Raw genomic sequence first — 19,270 nt, forward strand, 5'->3', positions numbered from 1 at the left:
GCCCCCCCCCCCCCCCCCCAAATCACAGCGAGGTTCCCTGTGCCCCACTGCGCTGAGAAGCCCCATCCCCACCCCACGGCTGCAGCGCCGGGGCCGCTGCGGAGCGGGTACCTCAGAACCCCCTCGCCTCCATCCTCAGCGTCACCACGGCGGGGGGCACCTTCTTCTTGAGCCTGTTGAAGTCCTTGGCCGAGCGCCACAGCCAGGTCTGCAGCTCCTTCAGCAGCCAGAAATCATCCATCTTCTTCAGGAAGTCATTGGGGGCCGCCCCCCCGGGCTGCGCGGGGGCCGCGCCGGGCGATGCGGGGGGCCCGGCGGGCAGCGGGTACCCGAGGGAGGACATGACCCCCGCGATGCTCAGCACCAGCCCCTGCAGGCTGGAGCAGAAGTGGCCGAGGCGATGGCGCAGCTCGGCCGTGCCCTGCGCGTCCAGCGCCCGCAGGGAGCACAGCACCCGGCTGTAGGCGCGGTAGTTGGCGGCCAGGCGAGCGTTGTCGGTCAGGCCCCGCCACAGGTCCAGGTCCACCGTGGCGCTGGGCACCCGCTCGGCTCGGGCCAGGCGCGGGGGGTTGAAGTCGGGCTCATTGAAAGGGGGGCCCAGGTAGTTCAGCTGGAAGGGATGGGGAAGGGGAGGAAAGGGAAGGGGGGGTTATGGGGGTGATGGGTGCAGTGCCCTGTGAGTGGTGCAGCTCGAGCGCCTGTGTTCTTGTCCTGCTGGTACCGGGTCTCTGTGTCCCTCCTGCAACCTGTGTCCCTGTGCCCCTCATCTAGGTACCCATGTCCCCCTGCCCACATCCCCTGTCTCCATGTCCCACTCATCCAGGTATCCATGTCCCCCTGCCCACATCCCCTGTCTCCATGTCCCACTCATCCAGGTACCCATGTCCCCCTGCCCACATCCCTCATCTCCATGTGCCCCTCATCCAGGTATCCATGTCCCCCTCCCCACATCCCCTGTCTCCATGTCCCCCTCACCCCAGGTCTCTATGTCCCCCTGTCCACATCCCCTGTCCCCCACATCCCCACCGTGTCCCAGGCTTCTCTGTCCCCCGGTTTGGACATGCCCCCCTCTTTCCAGGTCTTCATGGCCCCACTCTCCACCGTGTCCCCTGTCTCTGTGTCCTACTTGTCCCAGGTCCCCAGGTCCTTCTGCCCACCTTGGTCCCAGTCTCTGTGTCCTCCTTTCCATGTCCCCCAGGTGCATGTGCCCACCATATTCCAGGGCACCGTGTCCCACAGTCTGGATACATCCCTCTCTTTCCAGGTCTCCATGTCCCTCCTTGCCCATCACATGTCCCCAGAGGGGAGCGTGCCCCGTGTGCCATCTCCCTGCCTCCCATGGCCCCAGCCTCTCTGTCCCCATCCCCATCCCACCCCAGGCCCCCCTGCCCGTGCCCACAGCTGCAGGCAGCACTCCCAGAGGCACCCATGGGTGGGGCTGAGCATCCCCGTCCTGCACCCGGCCCCACGACGGGGCCACCCTCGTCACTGCCAGCACCCCAAAGGGCACCGAAGGGCAGAGGTGGAGGAGCCAGCAGGCAGGGACAGGCAGATACCGGCACCCTGCACCCTGCCTGCACCCTGCCTGTACCCTAACTGTACGCTGCACCCTGCCTGTACCCTGCACCCTGCCTCCTGCCTGCACCCTGCCTGTACCCTGCACCTTGCCTGTACCCTGCACCCTGCCTGTACCCTGCACCTTGACTGTACCCTGCACCCTGCCTATACCCTGCCTGCTCCCTGCACCCTGCCTGTACCCTGCACCCTGCCTGTACCCTGCCTGCACCCTGCCTGCTCCCTGCACCCTGCCTGTACCCTGAACCCTGCCTGCACCCTACCTGCTTCCTGCACCCTGCCAGCTCTCTGCTCCCTGCCTGCACCCTGCCTCCTGCCTGCACCCTGCCTGCACCCTGCACCCTGCATGTACCCTGCACCCTGCCTGTACCCTAACTGTACCCTGTACCCTGCCTGCAACCTACCTGCTCCCTGCACCCTGCCAGCTCTCTGCTCCCTGCCTGCACCCTGCACCCTGCCTGCTCCCTGCACCCTGCACCCTGCCTGTACCCTGCACCCTGCCTGTACCCTGCACCCTGCCCGCACTCTGCTCCCTGCCTGCACCCTGATCGCGGAATGCCTGCCCCCTGCACACCGCCTGCACCCTATCTGTGCCCTGCCCGCACCCTGCCCACACCCGGGGCGGATGAGCCATTTCCTGGCCTGGGGCACGGGTGCACCCATGGGAGCCGCAGAGCCCTGGGCCAGGGCGGTGGCACCGGGCAGGGGCACGGGAGAGCAAACGCGTCCCTGCAGGCGTGTGAGGGACACGCGTGTGCGGGAGGCACGGGCAGGGACCGGCAGCGCTGACTGCGCCTTGTGGGTGCAGATGCACACGGTGCACACGCATGCACGGGTGTGTGGGCACAGGGATGTGGGCACAGGGATGTGGGCACAGGGATGTACATGTGTGTGCAGGCACAGGGATGGGGGCACAGGGATGTACATGTGTGTGCGGGCACAGGGATGTGGGCACAGGGATGTGGGCACAGGGATGTACATGTGTGTGCAGGCACAGGGATGTGGGCACAGGGATGCGGGCACAGGGATGCGGGCACAGGGATGTACACGTGTGTGCGGGCACAGGGATGCGGGCACAGGGATGCGGGCACAGGGATGTACACGTGTGTGCGGGCACAGGGATGCGGGCACAGGGATGCGGGCACAGGGATGTACACGTGTGTGCGGGCACAGGGATGCGGGCACAGGGATGCGGGCACAGGGATGTGCACGTGTGTGCGGGCACAGGGATGTGGGCACAGGGATGCGGGCACAGGGATGTGGGCACAGGGATGCGGGCACAGGGATGTACATGTGTGTGTGGGCACAGGGATGTGGGCACAGGGATGTGGGCACAGGGATGTACATGTGTGTGTGGGCACAGGGATGTGGGCACAGGGATGCGGGCACAGGGATGTGGGCACAGGGATGTACATGTGTGTGCAAGCGCAGGGATGCGGGCACGCTGATGTACATGTATGTGAGGGCACACGTGCATGCATCCACCCCAGTGCACACCACACGCATGCACACCCTCCTTTACATGCAGGCAGGGGGGTCCCTGGCTGCTGGCAATGGGGCAGCCACTCCATCCCCATTGCTATGGGGGGTTCCACCTGCTCCCCCACACTGTGTGTCCCCCAGCCCATCCCAGCCCATCCCTATCACTGGGGCACACACACACACACACACACACACACACTGTGTGTGCAGCAGGTCCGGGTGGGATGCGATGTGCACAGTGAGGATGAAGAGGGGACCCCCCCCCCCCCCATTGGTGCTTTAGGGTTCGGGTGCCCCCAACTCACGTAGGTGCCGGCCAGGGTGCGGAGCTGGTGCTCCAGGTAGCGGGTCAGGTCGTAGGTCTTCTGGATGGAGTGGCCGGGGCCCAGCTCCTCGGTGCAGTTCAGCGCCGGCAGCGCGGGCAGGTTACAGAGCGCGGCACAAAGGAACGTGAAGATCCCCCAAGAGTCTCCTGCGGGGACACGGAGCCTCAGTGCGGGGGCAAAGTGGGGCCAGGGACACCCCGGTTGTGAGCATGGGGACGCCTCGGTTTGGGCATAGGGAAACCTTGGCTGTGGGGATACACAGGGACAGGCTGTGGGGATGGGGAGACCCTGAGCGTGGGCAGGGGGACCTGTGGGCATGGGACACCCCGTTGTGGGTGTAGGGACACCCAGCTGTGGGCGTGGGGACACCTCAACTGTGGGCATTGGGGCACGTCAGTGTGGGCATGGGGACCCCTTGGCTGTGGGCATGGGGACATCTTGGGTGTGGGCATACAGACATCTCAGTTGTGGGTATAGGGACACCGCAGATGTGGGCACGGGGACAGCTTGATTGTGGGCATGGGGACACCTTGGCTGTGGCTATAGGGACCTGTGTGCATGGGGACACCCCAGTCGTGCCCATGGCCACATGGGCATGGGGACACCCGGCTGTGGGTAGAGACACCCCAGTTGTGGGCATGGGGACCTGTGGGCATGGGGACACCCCAGTTGTGGGTTTAGGGACACCCCATCTGGGGGTATAGGGACACCTTGGCTATGGGCATGGGGACACCCCCATTGTGCCCATGGGGACACCCCTGTTGTGGGCATGGGAACAGCTCGATTGTGGGCATGGGGACACCTTGGCTGTGGCTATAGGGACCTGTGTGCATGGGGACACCCCAGTTGTGGGTCTGGGGACACCCTGGCTGTGGGTATAGGGACACCTTGGCTGTGGCCATGGGGACAGCCTTGGCTGTGGCTATAGGGACCTGTGTGCTTCGGGACACCCCAGTTGTGGCCATGGCCACCTATGGGCATGGGGACACCCGGCTGTGGGTATAGAGACACCCCAGTTGCGGGCATGGGGACACCCCAGTTCTTGGAATGGGCTCACCCCGGCCGTGGGCACGGCACAAACCCCTTGTCCCGATGCCAACCTGCAAGTGGGGAAACCGAGGCACGGCCCAATCCCACCCCAACGGAGCAGCTTCCCTGGGATGGGGCAGGGGCCCCGGAGCAGCTCACACCGCAGCACGGCCCCGTCAGCCCCGTTATCCCGGAGCGATGCTGGGGCGGGGCGGGGGGGGTCTGACCCCTCTGGGCTCCCCTCCCTGCGCTGCAGCAACAATCCTTTATATGGTCTGGAGCGAGCGCGGCTCACGGCATTCCCGCCGGGAACAACGCGGCTGGGTTATATTTGGGCACGGCAACACCGCAGCCACCAGCACGGGGGCAAGGGGGGACCGAGGGGCCTTGGGGGGGGGGGATGCTGGGAACAGGGACACGGAGCTCTGCCGGGTCCCCACCGTGGGCAAAGGTCGGGATGGACCCGGCCCCGCTTCCCGGCATCGGGGTGAGCGCTCGCGCGTCACCGCTCCCCGTCAGCGGCCGCCGGGAGCAGCCAAGAGCCCGGTGACGCACGGAGCGTCCCCCGGGACACCCCATGGGATGGGGGTGCCTGGGATGAGCCCCACGGGCGGGCGAGGGGATGGGGGTGCCTGGGGTGCAGCCTGCGGGTGTGCAACAGGCGGCTCATAGCTGGGATAGCCCCTGCGGGTGTGCAGCACGTGCAACGCACCTTGTGAGCATGCAACGCGCTGCCCATGCTTGTAATACACACTGCGGGCATGCAACACGCTGCTTGTACCGGTAATACAGCCTATGGTTGTGCAACACCCTGCTTACACGTGCAATACACCCCGTGAGCATGCAACGCGCTGCCCATGCTTGTAATACACACTGCGGGCATGCAACACACTGCTTGTACCGGTAATACAGCCTATGGTTGTGCAGCACACTGCTCGCACTTGAGATACACCCTAGGGGTGTGAAACACACTGCCCGTGCCTGTAACACACACTATGAGCGTGCAACACACTGCTCACACATGCAATACACCCTCTGAGCATGCAACACGCTGCTCATGCTTGCCTTATGCACTATGGGTGTGCAACACTGCTTATACCTGCAATACACCCTACAGGCGTGCAACACACTGCTCACGCCTGTGGTTGATACAACCTATGGGGATGAAACAGGCTTCTCATAACTCTGATACCTACAATGGGCGCACAACGCCGCTTGCCTGTAATACACATAAGGAGCACGCAACACACCGCTTACTTGTGATACACCCTACACGTGTGCAGCACACTGTTCACACCACCCGACAGGCGTGCAACACACACAGCGTGCAATGCATCACACACCAGCATGTGAAACACTGTGCGTGTATGTGATGGACCGTGCAGGTGGGCAACAGTGTGCAGGGGTGTGATACACCACATACGTGTGCTTTACACCACATACGTGTGCTTTACACCACATACATGTGCAACACACCACATAGGTGTGCAATACACCACATATATGTGCAATGCACCATATAGGTGTGAAACACATCTCATATGTGTGCCATACACCATATAGGTGTGTAATATACCACATATGTGTGCTGTACACCACACACGTGCGCCATAGACCGCATACATGTGCCATACACCACATACATGTGCCATACCCCACACAGGTGTGCCATACAATGTATAGATGCACCATAGAATGTATAGTGCTCCATACAGCACATACGTGTGCCATACAGCACATATGTGTGCCATACAATGTATAGGTGCTCCATACAGCACATACATGTGCCATACACCACATACGTGTGCCATACACCACATACGTGTGCCATACAATGTATAGATGCGCCATACACTGCATAGGTGCACCAACGTATAGATGTGCCATACAATGTATAGGTGCTCCATACACCACATACGTGTGCCATACACCACATACATGTGCCATAGAATGTATAGATGTGCCATACACTGTATAGGTGCACCAATGTATAGATGCACCATAGAATGTATGGGTGCTCCATGCAGCACATACGTGTGCCATACACCACATACATGTGCCACCCAATGTATAGATGTGCCATACACTGTATAGGTCCTCCATACACCACATATGTGTGCCATACACCACATACATGTGCCATAGAATGTATAGATACGCCATACACTGTATAGGTGCACCAATGTATAGATGCACCATAGAATGTATAGGTGCTCCATACAGCACATACGCGTGCCATACAGCACATACGTGTGCCATACAATGTATAGGTGCTCCATACAGCACATACATGTGCCATACACCACATACATGTGCCATAGAATGTATAGATGTGCCATACACTGTATAGGTGCACCAATGTATAGATGCACCATAGAATGTATGGGTGCTCCATACAGCACATACATGTGCCATACACCACATACATGTGCCATACCCCAAACAGGTGTGCCATACAATGTATAGATGTGCCATACACTGTATAGGTGCACCAATGTATAGATGCGCCATACAATGTATAGGTGCTCCATACAGCACATACACGTGCCATACACTCCACAGGCGCAACCCCCACCGCGCCTGCGCGCCCCCCCCCACCAAGCCACGTGCCCCACCCAAGCGTGCCGCCGCTCGCCGCGCAGGTGCCGACCCGCGGCGCGCACGTGACGCACCGTGACACGTGTGTGACACACGTGTGACGCACGGCGGGGCGCAGCCGGTGCCGGTGGCGGTGCCTTGTGCGTGCGAGCGCGGCGGGGCGGGGGGGGCCCGTTCCGGTGACTCACCCGCCCCCGGTGTTTGCTTTGGCCCGACCCCCGCCCGCCGCCGGCTCCGCTTCCCAGAGCGGGATTTGCACCAGCCCCGGCCGAGCGGCGCCAAAGCAAACACAGCCGGGACGGGAAGGACGGGGGGGGGGGGGACGGGGCCGGGAGAGACGGGATGGGGGGGGGGATAACGGGGAGGGAGCGGGACCGGGATGGAGCCGCGGCTGCTCCGGGCAGGGGGCTGCGGAACAGGGGGGCTGAGGAGGAGGAAGGGGTTGGGTGGAGGAGGTGGTGGCCATGGCACAGTGGTGTCCATAGGACAGACATGGCCATGGCACAGCAGTGGTGATGGTCATAGCACCATGGTGGCCATGGCACAGTGGTGGCCATAGGACAGACATGGCCATGGCAGAGCAGTGGTGATGGTCATAGCACCATGGTGGCCATGGCACAGTGGTGGCCATAGGACAGACATGGCCATGGCACAGCAGTGGTGGTGGACCTAGCACCATAGTGGCCATGGCACAGTGGTGGCCATAGGACAGACATGGCCATGGCAGAGCAGTGGTGATGGTCATAGCACCATGGTGGCCATGGCACAGTGATGTCCATAGGACAGACATGGCCATGGCAGAGCAGTGGTGATGGTCATAGCACCATGGTGGCCATGGCACAGTGGTGGCCATAGGACAGACATGGCCATGGCAGAGCAGTGGTGATGGTCATAGCACCATGGTGGCCATGGCACAGTGGTGGCCATAGGACAGACATGGCCATGGCACAGCAGTGGTGGTGGACCTAGCACCATAGTGGCCATGGCACAGTGGTGGCCATAGGACAGACATGGCCATGGCACAGTGGTGGCCATGGCAAGGACGTAGCCATGGCACAGCACTGATGGTGGCCCTAGCACCATGGTGGCCATGGCACAGTCATGGCCATAGGACAGACATGGCCATGGCACAGTGGTGGCTGTGGCACAGTAGTGGCCATGGCACAGTGCTATTGGTGGCTATGGCACCATGGTGGCTGTAGCACAGACACGGCCATGGCACAGCAGTGATGGTGACTGCAGCACAATGGTGGCCATGGCACTGACATGGCTATGGCAGGAACATGGCCATGGCAGAGCAGTGATGGTGCCCATGCCACAGCACTGATGGTGGCTGCAGCACTGTGATGGCTGGGGCACAGTGGTGACCATGGCGCAGAGTGGCACAATCATGGCCATGGCACAGTATTTGTCATGGCACCATAGTGGCCATGGCACAGCAGTGACAGTGGCCCTGTCACCACAGTGTCCATAGCCCACCGATGATGGTGACCATGGCACAGCGCTGCCCATAGCCCCATGGTGCCCATAGCACATCCATACCCCTGCCACTGGCATTATCCCTGCAGCAGCAGCAGCCGTGCAGGGAGGCGGGAGCGCGGCGGGGCCGGCACAGCTGGATCCCGGTGACGTCGGAAAGGAAGAGCCCGAGGGTTTCAAAACCGACCCTGGAGCGCGGCCAGGATGCTCCCGGCCCACGTAAGCAGCTCATGGAGCGGCTGCCCAGGGTCACGGCATCACCCCATGGCACCCACAGCGAGGGGCTGGCCTCGGGTACCAACGCGCGCCAATGGGTACCACGGGCATCCCTGATGTGTGTGGTGGTGGGATGGCGGATGGAATCCGCCATCCCACCACCACACACATCAGGGATGCCCCTGAAGCCTTCCATCTCCCCCTATCCGAGGTGGGAATGCCGCCACGGAGCCGGGTGAGCTGTTCCCTGGGCATGCTGTGGGCAGAGCCGCGGAGGTCGGCAGTGACCACAAAGCTTCCCAAAAGCCGCTTTCCCGAAAGCCTGGTGGGGGTGGCCGATGGGAAAAGGGGGGGATCCTCGCACCGGAGCCGCTGGGCTGGTGGCCCAGTGCTCCTGTGGGATCAGGGCCACGGCATTGAGGATAAAGGATCCTCAGTGCAACCCTTCCCATTTCGCAGCACCGCAGGGTTTGGGGTGGTGATGCTCAATGGGACGAGGGCAGACACCATTGTTGTCAGGCTGGTGGCATTTAACCCCATTGTGGCATCCTATGGGCCCAGCAGCAGCCCACAGTGGGGCCATGAGGATGCTCACGTGCCCCATAGCCAAGCATTGGTGTCACTGATGTCCCTGGTGGCATTAACCCCATTGTGGCATCCTATGGGCCCAGCAGGAGCCCATAGTGGGGCCATGAGGATGCTCATGTGCCCCATAGCCATTGGTGTCACCGATGTCCCCAACCGCTGTCACCTGCATCCTTTCTCCCCAGCAGCATCCCACCCGTGGGCTCTGCCTCCCATCCCATAGGGTACCACCTGCCTGCTCCCATCCTAACTCCCTAAGCGCCACCATCAGCCCTTCCCATAGACCCCACCGGGCCCCTCATGGTGAAGCCACCCCTCGGGGGACACACACACACACACACACAGAACACATGGCCCCACGTCCCCCCCGCCGCGGCCGTGCCTGCGCTCGCAGTGCCGAGTGTTTACATCCTGTCTCCTCCGTGTGTTTATAACTGCGGCCGCGCACGGGAGACTCCAGCGAGGCTGTAATGAGCTGGGCCTGGAATTCCCATCCGGCTCCAGCCCAACGGCACGATGGAAACACCCCCGCCGGCGCGGGGACGGGGGGGCCGGGCCCCCTAATCCCAACCAGACCCCGCTGCCCCGCACGCACGTCCAGCCCGGCGCGGGTACGGCACCCAGGAGCTGGGCGAGGCGTCCTGGTTGGCTTCCCAGCATCCCGGTGGGGACATGGAGAGAGCCTGGACGTGCTCCAGTGGAGCGGGGGACCCCCAGTGTTTGCCTATGGGTTGCTGAAGAGCTTTGGTGGCACTTCCCGGTACCCCAAACCCACTGCCTTCATCGCTGGCATCGCCCAGCCAAGAGCCACCACCATCAGTCTGGGACCAGCAGCTCCCTATAGCCACATCCTGATGGCCAAACCAGCCCCATGTGTCCCTACAGGACCCACTACCATTAGCATGGGACCAGCAGCAATCCATGGCCATGCTCTGATAGCCAAAACAGCCCCATGTGTCCCTACAGCACCCATCACCATCAACATGGGACCAGCAGCTCCCCATGGCCGCATTCTGATGCCCAAACCGGCCCCATGTGTCCCTACAGCACCTTGGCCAAGCCCAGGCCACCTCCGTCACCCACCAGCCACGTGCCCCAGCACCGCCGGCACTTTGCCGGCACAAGCCAAACCGGCTGCTCCCCAGATGTGCTGTCTGCACCCTATCGGGGTGCTGGTGATGCCGAACAACCGATGGCACCCTATGCTATACAATGGGGTGCCCATAGCACAGCACAGAGGCTCCGGGTGCTGCCCTGGGAGGGGTGTGTGGGGTGATTTATGGGTCCATGGAGCTCAGTACCACTTAGCAGGGCATAAATCTCCCCCCCAGCCCGGCCCTGTAAGCAGAACCCTTTGCATTTCCCTTCGGAGGCTGCTCGCTTAATGCAGCCCAGATGTGCGCCGCCACCGTGCCCTGGCAGCCGGCTCAATAGGACCGGGACCCCCGGGTCCCCGGTGCGAGGCTGGGGTGACCCAGGGTGGGGATGCCCCAGAACAGGGGAGCGGGGCCGGTGGCGGCCGCGCTCTCACCCTAAAGCCACATCGGGGCTCTGCGGCCCCGTCCCGCAAGGCCCCGGTACCGGTTGTGCCGCCGGTGGCGCGGCCCCGTCCAGCGGGGCCGAAGGGAACGGGAGGGCAATGGAGGCGCCGGGGCTCCCGGCCTCGCTTTTCCGGTTCCCCGGCGCTCGCCCCGCTTTGCCCCGTCCTGCGTCACCGCGGGAGCCGCGGCCAAACCCGGCGCCGGCCTCGTGGTGCCCCGGCCCCGGTCCCACCGGGTGGGAGCCTCCCGGCGCCCAGGATTTGACCTTTTAAGGGGTTTTCCAGCCTTTTCCCGCAGGAGGAACCCCGCATCCCGCCGGGGCCGGGGCCGGGCAGCCCCGCAACCACCGGGAACCCCATGGAGGCCAAGGGGACAAAACCATCCCGCAGCCACGGCCGCGGTCCCGGCCGCAGAGGGGACGTTTCCGCAGCGCCCCGATATCCCGCTGCTGGGTCCCGCAGGAATCTCGCTCGTTCCAACCAAAGCGTTTCCGAATCAAGCCCCGAAACCCAGCCCCGGGGCAGGAAAAGGACCTTTTCCGACCCCCCTAAATCCCAACGACTTTCGTTTTCCTCCCCTTCTTGTCAGCGCTGGGCTTTAATTCTCCGTGCTCAGCGGCGGTTCCCTCCCTGGTAATCACAAACATGCATGGAAAAGAGGGAAAGAGAGAAAGGGAAGGGGGGGGGGGGGGAACCCACCCCCAACCAACCAACTAAACCCAAAACCAGGGGAGGAAAAGGGGGGGGGAAGCCTTAAATCAATGCCAAAAGCGAGCCAGACGTTTTAATCACATCAAATTGAAATCAGCAGCGGCTCGGAAAGGCAAAACCCCCCCTTTCCCCCATAGCAAACAGAGCGCAGGCAGCCCCCAGCCCCGGCCCCGCTCTTACCTGAGAGCTCCCCGGCAACATTTAGCATAGTCGGGGTGCAGGGAGAGGGTTTTGGGGGGCCAGAAGGAGCAGAGGCCAAGCGGGGGCAGCCCGAAGCAGGGGCTCGGCGCTGGCTCTGGCCGCTGCCCTGGCTCGCTTGGGCTTTGGGGTTGGGTTTGGTGCTTTGCTTTTCCTCCTCCTTGTCCCTGTTTGTTTTGGTTTGTGCTTCTTGGGGGTGAAGTGGCCAAAAAGCAAAGAAAAGGAAGTTTGGGGCTGGGTGTATTTGGGAGGGGGGGGGGTTGGTTTTTGGGGACGGGGTCGCACCAATGCTCCGGTTGCTTTCGTTCGCTGCTGTATTCTCCCCCCCCCTCGGTCTCCCCTCTCTTTTCCACCTCCTTTGCTTTGCTCTTTTGATTGGTGTCCAGGAATGCGAGGATAAAACCCGGAGCGCTTTCACCCTCCCCGCGCTGCCGCCCTCCCTCGTTCTCCTTCGGTTTCCCTCCTTCTTCCCCTCCCGATTCCTGCCTTAAGCAGAACCAGGTTGCTTTCAAGAATGTATTTGATGGGATTTGTACACAAGAGCGGGCTCCATTCATTCCCTCCCCTCTCCTTCGCCTTCTCTCCCGGCCTTTCTCCCCCCTCATTCCCTTCGCCTTCCTCCCCATCCCCGGGGTCCCGGTGCCGAAGTGGGAAGCTGGAACCGAGCCTCGGTGCGGTGGGGAAAGAAAGGGAAGGGGAAAAAGGGGAAGGGGAAAGCGGGGGGGGGATCCAGGGGTGCTGCTCCCCGCTTCCCGTTCGCTCCCTCCCTTCGGTTCTGGCTCCCGCACGGCTTTTGTTAGCGGCCGGTGCGGGGCCGGTGCGGCGGGGAAAGGGACGGGGATAGAAGGAGCGGGGTTGGGGGGGGATGTCTCGTACCTGCTCGCAGCTCCATGCGGGACAGACGCGGGAGCGGGGCCGGGGGTGCGTGCTCGGGGCTCCCCGGGTACGAGGCTGGGGTCCCGCACACCGGACCGGGACCGGGACCGCGGCTCCCATTTGCCGCCCGGAGCCCTTCTCGCTTCTTCTCCTCCCGACGCGCAGAGCCGCCGCCGCCGCCGCCACCGCACGCCGAGAGCCCGGTCCCCCGGGGAGGGGAAGGGGGGGGACGGGGGGGGACGGACGGGGAAAGGGGGGGGGGGGGGGTCCGGGGAAAGGAAGGGGGGGGACGGGGCGAGGTGCGGAGGAGCCCGGACGGGAAGGGGGGGAACGGGGGGCGGGGGGTGCCAGCCTGAACACCCCCCCCTCACCGACCGCCCCCCCGGGGCCGGGGAGGAGCGGCGGGGATGGGAACGGGGCGGGGGGTTGAGGTCCTCGGGTGAGGGGTTCCAGAGGGGGGGGCACGGACAAACGGAGCCCCCCCCCCCCCCCAAACCCCGGTGCTCCGGTTCGGCGGGGACGGGACGGGACGGGGCGGCTGCAGGTGAGCGGGGCCCGGCGGGGGGAGCGCGGCCGTCGGGGCTCGGTGGGCGCCGATCGCGTCTCAGCCACCGGCGATAGAAGCGGAGCCCGCACCGGGGCTCGTGGGTGGACGGGGATGGAAGCCCCCGGTCCCGCACCGCACCCCCCCTCCAAAGCCGCCGTCCCGCATCTGACGACCCCGTTAAGACGAACCCTGATCGTGGCGGGGGGAACTTGGCCGTGACCGCGGCCGCTTCCCCCCTGCTGTGAACGGGGCAGAGCCGCGGGGCTGAAGGCGCTGCAAACCCCGTGCCCTGCCCGGCACCGCGGCAGCGGGAGCCGACAGCGTTTTGGGGACCCCCCCAACGTCCCCTTCCCCTCCTGACCCACCCGTGGGTGCTGCCACGGAGGCGAAGGGCGAAGGGATCTGGGTCCCGTCCCCCCCCCCGAAATAAGGAGCTTTGTTTAAAACAAAGGCGCTGGGAGCGCCGGGAGGTCCGAGGCGGATTCGTGTCGGCCACAGCCAGGTCCGAGCGTTCCCGGCTCCGTTCCCGGCCGCGATCGCATCCTCCCGGCTCTACCCGGGGTATGGAGGAGCGGGGTGAGCGCTTGGAGCGATGCCACGACCCTGCCTTGCTCTAAATCCATCGGGATTCTGAGCGCTGGAGCCACCAAGCCCTGGGTTTAGGGACACCCCGCGGGGGTAAACCCCACACGGACACACACACAGCGGCCGGGCCGGGGCGGTTTATGGGGTGGGAAGCATGGATTCCGTGGGGAATCCATGAGGAAGCACCCAACACACGTGCGCCAGGGCGATGGGGGGGTCCTCGGGGTGCTGCTCCAACCGGGGCGCTTCCCATTGAGACACAGAGGAAGGAAACAACTCTTGGGGTGCAGCCCCATGGGTGACAGAGGGGCCGGTGGGATGGAGCTGTCCCAGCTCCAGCACTGGGAATGCCGCATCCTCCCTCCCCAGCAGCGTGGGGGGGGGGGGTCCCCACTTCCAGCCCTGCACTGCATGGGGCCATTCCCGGTGCAGGAGATCTGGTTTCCCCCTTATCCTGAGCCAACAGCCCCCTGCCAGCAGCGTGGAGCAGCCTCCACGGCCTTGGGGATGGGGAGGGGGGGTCCTGCTTGCTCTTCCCCCTCCCAACAATCATCATTGAGGTGGGTTCTGGTGGGGTTTCCAGCTCTGTGGCTGCAGGGATCACCTGGGAGAGAAGGAGGAAGAGGAGGGTGATGGAGACAGGGGCCATGTCACAAGCCCCCCTCCATCACCCAATGCCCTGCCTCGGGACAAGGGGGGGTGCAAGGCACTGGAGGGCTGGGAAGCAGCATCCTCATCCTCATCCTCATCCTCCTGCTCCCCAGGCCCTGCGCCAGCCCCGGGGGGGGGCGATGCCGCGGCCCTGCTGCCCCCGGGACACGTCACCAGCACGGAGCTGACCTCACCTTCATCCCCGCCGGCGCCGCCGCCTCCCACTGCTGCCCTTTGCGGCCGCTGCTCCCCGCCTGCGCTCCCGGGGCCCTGCCTGCTCCTACCTGCTCCTTCCATGGCCCCCAGCGCCATTGGTACCCATGGGCTGCACCCCAGCAACAGCGGGGTGCCCCCAAGGAGCTCATCACCAACCCCGAAGCACCCATGGCCCCTCCTTGGGGTGCGCTGTGGGCGCTGTCCCTGCTCCTTCAAGGGGTGTCTCTGGGCATGGAGCAGCCAGGGAGCCCCACGCTGGTCCCTTCCCAGCCGCCCCACATCCAGCTGTGTCCGTCTGTCTCGTGCCATGTGCTTGGGATGGGAGCCACCAGCAGGATGGGACAAGCAGGGGTGACAGGGGCCGGTTCCCAGCCTGAATCCAGCTCAATCCCGGCTGGATGGGGGGGGGGGAACGGACGGACCATGGGGACCAGGAGGGGTGCGCATGGCTTTGGCCACCGCGGAGGTGTCTGTGTCACGAGCACAGGCAGCTGCGTCCCATCCACGGCCCCATAAAACACAGACCCCGAGGCCAGAGCCCCTCCTGGGGACAGCAGCTCCAGAGGAGCCCGGCTGCTGCTCCAGGGCTGGAACACACGCACCGAGCCCTTCCTCCTCTCGGGAAGAAGGGAGGAAGGGGCCGGGAGCCAGAGGTCCCGATGGGGCTGGACCCTAAACCCCGGCCAAGGCAGGGCTGGGAGCCCCACAAGCTCCCTGTGCACACAGATACGTGCAGCACGGCCCCATAAGGGGGGTGTTTGTGTACCTGGAGGGGATGCGCTGCCGAGGGGCGTCAGGTCCGGATCCAGGATGTGGAGCATCCGGAGAGGCACCTGATGGGAAGAGGAGGAGGAGAGGCTGAGGATGCCGGGATAATGGGGAACGGCTCCGTGCCCCCTTCCCGGCTCCCTTCAGGTGCCAGCCCCGCTCCAAGGGGCCCCTCTTTGGTCACTGAGTGCAGGAGGAGGGACTTGAGCAGGCGCTGAGGCTGTCACAGGCTGTGACCAGGAGCCAGCTCCGGGCCCCTCACTGCAAGAGAGACCTTGAGGGGCTGGAGCGGGGCCAGAGCAGGGCAGCGGAGCTGGTGCAGGGCCTGGAGCCCAAGGGTGATGGGGAAGGGCTGAGGGATGCCCTGGCCTCCAGGCTCCATCCTGAGCCCTTGCTCCGGGTTGGGAAGGGATTTCCAGAGCCCCCCCCTCAGCACAGTCTCCCCAATGGGACCTTTTTCCCTGTTCCATTGCTTTCACATGGCTCACGCACTGCGTCAGCCTTCCAGGTGTGAGCTTCCCTCTTCCCACTGCTTCCAGCTCCTGAAGGATGGGGAGACCACGCACTGCTGCCGACCCGGCTACAGCATCCCCTGTCCCATAGGCACTGCTTGGGAGGCAGAGCCCACAGGCATGGGCCAGGGGTCCCCCGAATCATGGAATCAGCCAGGTTGGGAAAGAGCTTGAAGAGCAGCAAGTCCAGCCCCAAGGCCACCACAACCCATGGCACTGCAGCCTTGTCTATAGGGTTTGTGAGCACCTGCAGGGCCGGTGCCTGCAGCCCTGCCCTGGGCAGCCTGTGCCAATGCCTGAGCACCCTCTGGGGCAGGAATTGTTCCTCAGCTCCATCTAAACCTGCCCTGGTGCAGCTTGAGGCCGGTTCCTCTTGTCCCATCCCTTGTTCCTTGGGAGCAGAGCCCAGCCCCTCCTGGCTCCATCCTCCCCTCAGGCACTTGTAGGCAGCCATCAGGTCCCCCCTGAGCCTTCTCTTCTCCAGACTGAACCCCCCCGGTCCCTCAGCCCCCCGGGATGGGTTTGTCAGCTCCTGCCGCCCATGAGGGGCCTCCCCCCGAGCTCTGGGACCCCTTCCCACCTTGCATCCCATGGGAGGGCACCGGGATGCCCCGAGTGTGACCCGGGATGAATGGAAGACATTGAGCTGAATGGGAGCTCGGTGTGAACCCGGGGGGGGAACGACTTCCCCCGCCACTCGCCGTCGAGGCCCGATTGGCTGAGCGCCCCGTCACTCCAATGCGCGCAGCCAATAGCGAGCCGAGGAGTGGGCGGGCTTACCGCGGGAAGCCCGGAGCGTAGGGCGGGACCGCGCCGGGTGACGTAAGGCGCGAAAACGCCGCCGGGCCGTCGCGCTGCGGCGCTGACCAATCAGCTGGAGGTAGGGGCGGGACGGAGGCCGGCGCTCCACCAATCGGAAGGCGGCGGGTGAGGGCGGTGCGGGAGACGGGAAGGTGCCGGCGCGGAGGTGAAGCGGGCGGAACCACGGCGGCGCGGGGCGGGGGGGACCGGAAGGGACCACTCCAGGGCAGCGGGGTGGAGGGGGGGGGTAAAGGACTGCGGGGACGGGGAGGCCAAGAGGAACCGGCTGCGGGGCGTGGCCTGGGTCAGGAGGGGCGTGACTTCCTCGCTGAAGGAGGCGTGGCCACGACTCGGGGGCGTGGCCTGCGGCAAAAGGCGCGAAGCCGCCACGTGTCCGCTGGGTCCCGGTGCCCGACCCCGCGCCATGAAGTGCATCATCGCCGGTGGCAACGTTAAAGGTGAGCGGGGCCATGGGGGGGTGGCAGGGGGCAATGGGGTGCCCTTCCTCACCCCCCCCCCATCCTTTTCCTCAGTCCTCGGCCGAGCTGTGCACTCCTTGTCCCGTATCGGCGATGAGCTCTACCTGGAGCCCACTGAGAATGGGGTATGGGGGAACCGAAGGGGCTGGGAGCTGCGGGGCCACCAGTGCCCCCCAGTATCCCCATTGAGGGATAGCCACACTGTGTGTGTGTGTGTGCATCCCCAGCTGTCCCTGCGCTCCATCAACTCCTCCCGCTCCGCCTTCGCCTGCTTCCTCTTCGCACCCCTCTTCTTCCAGCGGTACGAGGCGGGTGGCCCCCAGCCCGACACCGAGCTCTTCCGCTGCAAAGTGCTCATGAAGGTGCAGCCCCCACCCCCGAGGACCCCCCCTCTGAGCCCCCCATTGCTCCAGGAGCAGTTTGGGGGTGACTGTCCCCATCCCCATCCCTTCCCCGCAGTCCTTCCTGGGTGTCTTCCGCTCGCTGCCCTCGCTGGAGAAGACGGTGGAGAAATGCCTCATCCTGCTCAAACCCCAGCTCAGCCGCTTGGTCGTGCAGCTCCACTGCAAGTACGGTGCGTGCTGGTGCTGGGAGGGGATGGATGGGCACGCATGGGCACGCGGAGCCCGGCACCACCACCGTGTCCTCCCTACCAGGCGTCACCAAGACCCACAACCTGACCTTCCAGGAGTGCGAGCATCTTCAAGCTGTCTTTGACACCCAGCGATGCGCCAGCAGCCTCCGTGCCCCGGCGCAGTGAGTGGGACCGGTGCTGGTTGTGGGGACACTGAGATGAGGGTGCCAGCGGGGTGGGCTGAAGGCAGAGGGACCCCACTTCTATGGGACACGGGGGGGGGGATTTGGGGTGCTCACCCCAATGGGAGCCCCTCTCTGCGTCCCACAGGCTGCTGGCAGAGGCCGTGGTCCACTTCCCCCCGACGCTGGCTGAGGTGACGCTGAGGGTTGACCCTGGGGGCAAGATCAGCCTCCGGAACTACGTGGAGGACGAGGCGGGTGAGTGCTATGGGGCTGGGCTGCCCCTTCCCTAGCACTGGGGTGACCTCACGGCCCCCCCTGCCCCATTCCCCCTGCCCCAGAGCCCAGCAAGACGATGGTGACAGAGCTGTGCTTGGCCAAGGAGGAGTTCGAGGCAGTGGCTGCAGCCCCGGGCTCCCACATCACTTTCTGCCTCAGGGAATTCCGGGTGAGGCCCTGCCTGGACCCCAACTCCCAGCCCTGGGTCCCCCTTCAGCCCCCCCCCAACCTCCCCTTTGCCCCCCTTTAGGGGCTGCTGAGCTTCGCAGAGGCCTCCAACCTGCCCCTCAGCATCTACTATGACGCACCCGGCCGGTAGGAACAGGGACCCCAGGGCCGGCCCTTGCCTCTGGAACCGCCCTCCCTTAAGGCTCTTTGTGCCCCCAGGCCGGTGGTCTTCACGCTGGATGACACGGTGCTGGAGGTCAACCTGGTGCTGGCCACCCTTTCAGACCCAGAAAGCAGCTCACAGCGCCCCACATCCAACGGGTAGGAGCTTCAGGAGGGTGCCAGCCCCACCTTGGCATCAGTAGGGACCAGAGTGAACGCTCCCTGCTCTGCCTTTGCTTACTCACCCTCTCCCCCAGCGTGTCCCACGTCCCTGCCCCATCGGACGACTTCGCTGACGACCTGGAGGCCTACATGATAGCAATGGAAACCAGCGCCTACGAGGAGAGCTCGAGGGACCCCCCCACCCCCACCTTCCCCCTGCGCACCCCACATCCCCCCCCCAGCGACCCCAACGAGGAGGAGGAGGAAGAGGAGGACGAAGGCAGCGCTGTACCAGGGACCCCCCCCCACAAGAAGGTGTGGATGGGCAGGGGGCTGCCCCGGGGGCACGGGGATGGGCACAGCCCCCTCCTGACCCCCATTTCTCTCCTTCCCCCCCCCCCCCAGTTTCGCTCCTTGTTTTTCGGCTCGGTGCTGACACCGGGGGGGCCCAACCCGGCCCCAACGCAGGAGGTGCTGGCAGAGGACAGCGATGGCGAGTACTGAGCGCCCCGCGCTGCTCACACACACACACAAACCCCATCAGCCCCAAATTACAAGTTTATTCCCCC

At 64.5% G+C, this 19,270-nt stretch overlaps 2 protein-coding genes across 3 annotated transcripts; one reads left to right on the forward strand and one right to left on the reverse strand.

Moving 5' to 3' along the window:
• Positions 1 to 112: 112 nt before the first annotated feature.
• CLCF1 (cardiotrophin like cytokine factor 1) lies at positions 113 to 18,843 on the reverse strand (the record flags this gene model as incomplete). 2 transcript variants are annotated; one of them, XM_080617556.1, is made up of 4 exons in its annotated part: positions 113 to 610; positions 3,363 to 3,529; positions 15,381 to 15,447; positions 18,785 to 18,843. In XM_080617556.1, 3 exons carry the CDS (start codon positions 15,433 to 15,435, stop codon positions 113 to 115), a joined length of 720 nt encoding a protein of 239 aa, XP_080473682.1. The 2 variants fall into 2 exon arrangements, with proteins under 2 accessions (XP_080473682.1, XP_080473683.1); XM_080617557.1 differs by lacking the exons at positions 15,381 to 15,447; positions 18,785 to 18,843 and adding an exon at positions 11,722 to 11,749.
• RAD9A (RAD9 checkpoint clamp component A) lies at positions 17,061 to 19,205 on the forward strand (the record flags this gene model as incomplete). Its single annotated transcript, XM_080617555.1, has 11 exons — positions 17,061 to 17,153; positions 17,229 to 17,299; positions 17,402 to 17,536; positions 17,634 to 17,748; positions 17,831 to 17,930; positions 18,079 to 18,188; positions 18,272 to 18,378; positions 18,460 to 18,524; positions 18,597 to 18,698; positions 18,797 to 19,016; positions 19,107 to 19,205. Exons 1-11 carry the CDS (start codon positions 17,120 to 17,122, stop codon positions 19,203 to 19,205), a joined length of 1,158 nt encoding a protein of 385 aa, XP_080473681.1. The 5' UTR covers positions 17,061 to 17,119.
• Positions 19,206 to 19,270: the final 65 nt, after the last annotated feature.

Source organism: Psittacula echo (assembly GCF_963264785.1).
Source record: "Psittacula echo genome assembly, chromosome: 5".
Lineage (NCBI taxonomy): Eukaryota > Metazoa > Chordata > Aves > Psittaciformes > Psittacidae > Psittacula > Psittacula echo.